At 39.9% G+C, this 8,195-nt stretch overlaps 1 protein-coding gene across 2 annotated transcripts in view; it reads right to left on the bottom strand.

The window, feature by feature from the left end:
* Nucleotides 1-5,429: 5,429 nt before the first annotated feature.
* The window catches only part of cacna1ea (calcium channel, voltage-dependent, R type, alpha 1E subunit a), a 108,515-nt gene continuing 105,749 nt past the window's right edge, over nucleotides 5,430-8,195 (bottom strand). The window contains exon 49 of one of the 2 annotated variants that reach the window (XM_030082442.1): nucleotides 5,430-8,065. In XM_030082442.1, coding sequence (XP_029938302.1) covers nucleotides 7,511-8,065 — 555 coding nt within the window. In that variant the 3' untranslated portion in view covers nucleotides 5,430-7,510. The remainder of the gene's footprint in view (nucleotides 8,066-8,195) is intronic. The other variant, XM_030082443.1, reaches the window with a different exon arrangement.

The raw sequence follows: 8,195 nt of genomic DNA, 5'->3' as shown, positions 1-8,195 counted from the left end.
GAGGAGCAGCAGGAAACCTGTCAGACACATCTGGGAGAATTAAATTTTCACATACAGTGGAAAACCAGCCCCCCCCCCCACCCCCCCCCCCCCCCAAAAAAAAAAAAAAAACAAAAAACAAAAAAAAAAAAAAAACCCAGAATGATTCATTTATTATAGTCATGTCTGAAAAACATCATGGTATAACCTGATATGAATTGTATATAAAGTAATTTTAAGCAGATGTATAATGGTTTTACTTAACACAGAGGTGCTGGGACTTGGTACTGGAGAGCCACAGTCAGGAAACCTTTCAAAACTGTAATGATTGACCCACTATTGGATTGTCTGCTTTAAATTCAGTGGTGTTCAAGCAGAATAGCTTTGAAAACAAACAGCCTTTGGTATTTTTTTCCTCCCAAGGTTACATTTGTCCTGTTTATTACCCTGTTTAAAAATTCCTGACAGCTTTTTTCCCCTCATTGAAACATTTGCCATTGAGTTACAGATATATAAAATGTATAACCATTGCTTTAGTCATGTCTGTGTAGATGTGTGCATGATTGAGGTTCCTCACTCATAGTGTTGTTCCCAGACGCTGAAGACAGTGAAGAGTCTCGGCCCCACCTTCAACTGGAAAAGCTCCTCCCCCTCCTCCCCCAAGACTACCAATAGCGTTCTGTCCTCTGACCAGCGTTGACCCAGACGCAGACGCATCAGCACACTCAGCTCATCTGGAAACCTGTCACGTACACGATAGCACATATGCAAATAAATCTACACATTCAGACAACTCTCCCATACACACACACACGCACGCACACACGCACGCACACACACACACACACACACACACACACACACACACACAGACTCGGCAGTTGTGGGATGAATCAACTGGATGGGCAAAATTTGAAGGGTAGGTTGTCACAGAGACTCTGAAGACTGTCCTCACACAGAGCCACTTCACAGGGGAATGGTAGCTGACACAAAGCTGACAGATTCACACTGCATAAGCACTTTGTGTGTAAATATCCAAGGTCAAGTTTAACACCAAAGTCTGGAGCTAAATCCTTTCATTCCACCCATCATGGAAAGAAAATCCACTTTATGGAAAAACACAGTTGTTCCAATGAGGCTTAACCTCTTAAACACTTCAAATCTTAAAGCAACTGTGGAACAGCTGTAAAACATATGATTATCTATTTTTCTGCATGGGTATAGTCTGTTTACGTTGTTCGTACGTGTATTTATCTTCACACTCAGTCAACGCAGTGTTATCCTTTTGTACCTTACAACATTCACTGCTCAGACTCACATTAATGACTGGATACGATGATGTTAATGAGGAGTCTGTGTAGTTACTGAGTAAAGAAGCATCAATAAATGTAAAGTGGCCATGGATGACTGAGCTTTTCTTTGCTCATGGCTCACAAGTGGTGAACCTCAAGCACCTACATTGACGGTAGGAGTTCCTGGTTATAAGATGTCCGGGTCCCTGTCCTGCATGGTTACCATGTGAAACATATTTCTAGATTAAATATTTTGTAAAATGCATTATTTGTACTTACAATGATCTGAAAACTGCAGTTGCTGGCAGGGTCAGAGTTGCATATTGTCCTATATGATAAGCTGGGCAGCCCTTATCGTCCTCCGCTGATGAAACATTGTAATAATTGGCTGCTTGCGTGTCAAAAAGTTTCAATAGGTCAATTTCTGTAATCAAAAGATATGTATACATTAGATTATTCATACAGCATGTGCACTTCCTTAAAGTCAACATTGTTAGTGTTAGGGCATATAGTTCATAATATCTACAGCTTTCAAATTTGACATACTGTACATATAGTAAATACATTTATTGGCACACACCAATTTTGACTTGGACTCTCTTTCGAGGTATTTTTCTCAGTTTGAGTCTTTTTGAATTTTTTTTTATCTCTCAAATGAAGAAAGGAAGTTAAAAAGTCAGCAGCAAATACGTCACTGCAAATCTTGGATCGATCAGATAAATAAGTTAGTGTTACCTGACTGTCCTTTATTCAGAGTTGCACCGAAACAATACAAAGTAGTTCTATATTGAAGGAGATGTTAAGGCTACAATTGGCTATGATTTTATTGCCCCTGCATGAGTTCTGCTGAAAATAAATAAAAGAAGAATTTGAACACGATCCAGGTTTTTACTTTACTGGAAATCTGTTGTTTTTGTGTGATGCTGGTATCACTGCAATTGCTTTGCCTTTTTCCAGAGTTGCTGTAACAGCACCCTGTCTGTGGTTGTACGGCTGTGGTGACACTTGTCTCCCCCTCTTACTGTAAGAGATACCATCACTCACAACTGCTTGTCTTTGGTCTGAGACTGGCCAAACTGATTGTTATCCAGAGTAATAGAATATGTTGAATGACATCTCAGCCAGGGATTAAGCTTGACAGATAGTTTGGCACCATCCATTCATCCACCCTTTTATTGCCCATGTTTTTAATCTGTGCAATTTGTTGTAACTGTGTTTTGTTTTATTTGTATTGTCTGAGTGAGAACAGTGCACTTGGTGCTTTTACACCTTATCTGTTTTGCACAGCACTTTGATCCACTCCTGTTAATTTAAAGTGCTCTATAAAGTTGTTTGCATGCTTGCTTGCTTCATCATCAAGAGCTATTGTTATTTTTTATTTCAATAAATTAATTATATAAATAAAGAAAACAGTGGTGAGGACATTCCAGCGATTGTCTTTAAGCCTTTCTGTACATTTGGACATCACCGATCAGTCCAGTCTTGTAAAGCCAGCACCATGTCTGTCCCTAGTCCAATAAGAAAATTACTGAAGACATTGGAAAATTTTTTTGAAAAGAAGTGGGATCACTATGAATTGTATCAGCTTTTGCTCCTTCCAATATGAGCAAATTTTACATTGAAAGCATTTTTAATTTCCCTTTTTGTTTTCTGTGTAGATTTTTGACATATCGGTCTGTGATCTCTAATGAACAAAGACGCAGTTTCACTAAAATGCAGATGCTGATTTTCTCTTGAATTGTCAGACGTAAGACACACCACTGCAAAGCAAATCACCTTGTCTGCTATTTTGTTTCCTTAAAAAAATAAAAAATAAAGCTTTGACATTTGGTCACAGAATTTAATATTTTCTCTTCCTGAAACCTGACTGTAACTCACATTGCCTGGTAATGTGGGACGAATGCATCGACTTTAGTGGCAAACTAAAGCTGTTTTCAGCTTGTGTATTTAAAAAAGAAAACACAAGAGCAGTTTCATTACATGGAACAGCTGTTGAATTATTTTTCTAAAGTAAATAAGGAATACACCTGTTTATGCGGTGACAATTGTTCCTTTGTTTACACTATGATTGTTTTCAGGTGGACGTCTGTTCTCTGGTTTCATGTCCTCACACAGACATCGCCTGCAGATTTCTTACCTTTAATGTCTGATGATGAGGCTGTGTTTCCTCTGACCCTCCCATGATCCTTTGCTTCACCTGATTGCGTGCTCGGCCTCTGAGATTGATTGTTTGCTCTCACCTTGAGCAAGCCAGTTTGAATGCTGAGCGCGATGAGCAGACAGAAAATGAGGCTGCACAGCAGCCAAGCGGAGCTCCACATAATGTCCTCGGGAGACGCAGCAGACTGATGCCTGAAGAACATATCAGCTGCTGTCACACCAACCAGAGAGGGACGGGCCTAACCGGCAGGCAGGTGGTTTCACAAACACTCACCGCGCGGGACAGGCCAATCTCTCAACAACAAACTAAATATATCACTTACGTCTGGGCTCCATTTACTCGGTGCTGAATCATTCACACTTGCGTATTTGGGGCACATGTGCACAGAAACACACGAAAACACAAGTTCGAGTTTTTTTGTTTAAAAAAATATATGTATGCTTGTGTATGCTGAAAAAAAAAACCTGTGTCACCTCGGGTTATTTTGTTATAATTGGGGATTACAAAACATTAAAATAAATATCGTCTTAGTCTGAAGTATTAACAAATATGGTTATGAATTTCATGATTGCTTTCAATTGTATTTCTTTGTTTTTCCAAGTATGTTTTATTTGTAGGAGTTGTAAAGAGGTTTACCTCATCTTTGTTGCTGTGGAATGAGAAGTGTTCATTTTTGGGTTTGTTGGTTTGTCCCATTTAGTAATTTTGTGGAGGCTCTTTATTGGGGCTTTCAGTAAAAGGGCTCCTTTATTAAAATTATCTTATTAGACATGTGGTTCACCCTGAAGCTGGGCGTCAGGCTTTTATCGGCTGTATTGTAGATATCATACGTGCAAATAAACCACCGGTGGTGAACAAATTTCTCCCTCCTGACATTTTTATTTAAGGTAATCTGGAAACGGGGCACAAAATCTACTCTGTTGTTTATTGTTTGCTCCATAGATGCTATTTTGTATGCTGCATATTAGTTTTGAATACCATTCAGTGCACATTATAACTTTCAATTTGATCTACTTCCAGCAGATACTTGTAAACAGAGAAGTAATGATAATGCATATAAAAGCATATCATATAAAGGTCCACTGTAGGACTTTGCAAATCTAACAATGCAACAAGTGACTGATTTCCCAAAAAGTCTGAAATTTGAGCTGCAGCAGGAAGAATTATCAAAATACTTCTTTGTGCCAAAACTCAACTGATTAAGTGAATATTATGAAGAAGACAGAAACTGAAATGTATTAAAACACCACTCCTATTCTCAAAATGTCTACTGACAGGCACATTCCTTTAGTAAGGTAGATAAAAACATCGTTGATCCTGACGTAATTATAAGGAAATTATACAATTAAAGATAAGAAGTCATAACATCCCTGACACCTATTAGAGAGTCAAGTGCTGAAGTGAAAACTTGCTATCAGAAATTGAATGAAATTAAATTTGTGAAAACACGCATGCTGAAGACATGCAGAAATCCCACAGCCTGAAAAGAGACAGACTTTGTCAACTTATTGTAGGTCTGAAGAGCACCACTGAGGCAAAGACGATTCCCTCCGTTACTTTTCTTTGAAAAAAACAAATGCTATGTTTTGGAAAATTTACAGTATTTCCAAACATTTTCAGAACACTGTCATACTTTTTGAAACAAAAAAATAATTTAAAGGTTGTAATGCTGTCATTTTACTAGTCTAGGGCAGATCCACATGTATATTTGTTCACTGAAAAAAATGAGGCCGAAACATCTAGTTTGTGGAACCTCAAGGATAAATGCCATAGACTCAAAGTTTTCCTACTCTCTAATAATGCACAGTAATTTGTAGAAATGATATTTTGGTTGATATCTCATCTGAACTGTAGTTTGATTTCATGAAGCTACAGTCTTGTTGTGACACCGTCAGTACATTAAACATCCACTGCATTTAGTAATTCCTTTCCATGTTGCTTTCAAACAGACACGTAAACAGTGCTTTGATAAAGAACAGACAAGCACTATGAAGCAATAAATTAAACATGAATTTATTTTTACAGTTTATCCTACATATTTACCGCAAAACTTCTCTATGAAATCCTGGCTTGATAAGGAACTCTTTGCTTGAATTTCCCCAGGCACAGATTAGGCTGTTCTGTTTAGACGGACATCAAAGTTAAGACCCAGACTGCAAAGTACATTTTAAGCATGTTAAGTCCTATATTCTACACGCTGAAACCTTAGCCTGACCTGTATGAGGTCTTAACAAACTTCCAAGAGAGACTGTCAGCAAGAAGATATTCTTTTTCTGTGCGGCACTTTCTGTATGGGACTCCAGTGTGACCTCTTCTTACCTGTCTAGATATGCTCTATCTTCACATTTCAAATTCAACATTTTATTCAACAATACAACAGCACATGATATAAATATAAGTTCTATTTAGAGGGAACAACAAACTCTCTTAAGATTTTAAATGTTCATGGATTTAGACAGTGAATGGCGTTTAAATAAGAAACAAACTTTTGTTTAATTTTCCTATTATTATTGTTTTTTTGGCGCTAAATTAACCCAAATAAGCGTCATGGACAATAATAAACAGGACTCTCTTACTCATCTGTCATTATCACAGTCACCATGATCATGCATGTGAAAATTACTATAAACCGATGCACAGAAATTACCCAAGGCTTGTTTTTACAGACAAAAACATATGTGACCTGGAACAATGCGGCAGATAATGGACAAACCAAATAGCGCCTGTGATTCCATTTTTGTTATCAAGTATCATGTTGCATCACATGTACAGAGGACAGACAATTCTCACCAGTTTTGTCTTCATATGAAAGGAGGCAAGAAGAGGACACACCCCCAGCTCTATATACAGGAAGAGAATTGCTTTCATCACCTTTCAGACACAACATCAACTGCAGTTATTCAGCACAGAAATGTGAAAAATGAACATCTATTTGGCTTCAAATACCAACATCATCCAGGCCATACGAATGGTCGGTCCTCAGGCCTCCGCTGCAGTAGTCCATGAACAGAGCAGATGCAGACCGCAGGGCCTGTCTGAAGTCTCCAGTGGTTGAGACCAAGGTGACGGTGCGCTCATGTTCCTGGGATGTTTTCTGAATTGTAGAGTTACCAGACACGTAAAGTCCATCTCATCTCCATCCACATGGAAACACTTTCAGGTGTCAGGAAAAAAAATAAAAATTACAAACTCAACGGTCCTGAGATTAAACATCTCTTATTGTGTGATCTGTTCATGATCCACAGCATCTTTTTCACGTACATCTGTGCTCCAGATGATTTTACACTATCACTGTTTTCACATTATGGCAGAAAAAAACCCAACCATCACTACACATTTAACTCACTTAAAGGTCTGAAACTTGGATTACTTATTGATCAGTGACTGTTTAATGCCCATGAATCTCGTGGATAGTCTTGCTGTAAACAGGAACTGTTGGTAATGGCTGCTTGCCATAAACTGGCATAATTGGGTTTAATTCATCTCTGCTTCAAATCTACTCTTACAACAATGCACAGAAAAGACCAACAGCGACCATCTCAAATCACCTGACCAGAAAACTAAAATACATTCATCTTATTACATGTTTACGTGCTACTTCTATGTTCACTTGCACAAATGCACTTAAATCCATTTTCAGGATTCATCTAGAAGGTTTGGACATCTGAAATTGACATCTCACCACGATTTGTTCAAATATAACAATCAAAACAATAACTTGTGTGGGAAGGCTTGGCAACGCGTGGTGTTGCCCGCAGTGAGCTACTTATGGTGAAATCAGTCTCTGCTGTTCTGTTGATTTGGCACGTTTTCTCCGTGAAGAGCATACACATGAAAACACACATTCACATCCACACACGCAGTCTTTGTCTGGCTAAAATAAACACATACAAAGGACACGCACGTGCAGACGGACGACACTCTCCAGATAAATAACAATCAAACTCAGTACTGCCTGTAATGCTACTGGTGCTGAGAACGCCATGTTCTCGAAGTCACAGAGAAGCTATGTGGTTACACATCAGCCACTCCGAGATGCCCGACTGCTCCGTGCATCCGTTTCATCCGCCTCGATATTTTAGCAACGGTCGTCTTCGTCTGTGTCACTTAGCAGCTCGCTGGCACCAGCTGGACTTGACTGGCCCATGTGCTTCCGAAAATGGCCGTTCGGAACCTGCCAGGAGTGTCTGAGCTGAGGGGCGGAGCTTATGGCGTTGGCCCGTCCCAGGCTAGTGGCAATGGCAGACTCAAAGGTAAGGGTCTCCTGCTTATCACCTGCTTCGCCACTGGTGACGTCCTTGTGGAATGGGAGGTAGGGCTCCGATATATACCGATGGGGGGATGGGTGGCTCGGTCCTGAACTTTGAACACCTGATGACCCTTGATTTGCAGACAGGGGTCCGCTTTCTTTCCCAACCTTCCATGAGGGCTCAGTGGAGCCAGCAGTAACATCCTGAGGCTGCGCTTGCTCCTCAGAGGTGGCCTCCCCTGTCGGAGAGGTTTGGGCTCGGCAAATGAGAGGAGAGTAAGAGATGTAAGGCCGCGGACGAGAGGGTGTCTGAGGCAGCTGGCGCCGATTGCGAGGGGTACCGGACTCAGAGGTTGAGTTTGCTGGGCTTCCTGATGTGTTCATCTGTGAAGAATTTAAACACAGAAGTGAGGAAAACATGACAAACTGCTGATTCTATTTTGGTTTCTGACATACTTCTCTAAAATAAGGTTTTTATTTCGTAAAGTCACTCAGCAAACAGCCACGACGACTG

The sequence above is a fragment of the Salarias fasciatus genome, chromosome 23 (genome assembly GCF_902148845.1).
Source record: "Salarias fasciatus chromosome 23, fSalaFa1.1, whole genome shotgun sequence".
NCBI classification, from domain to species: domain Eukaryota; kingdom Metazoa; phylum Chordata; class Actinopteri; order Blenniiformes; family Blenniidae; genus Salarias; species Salarias fasciatus.
The sequence above is the reverse complement of the archived record's forward strand: the minus strand, read 5'-3'. Positions and strand labels throughout refer to the sequence as shown.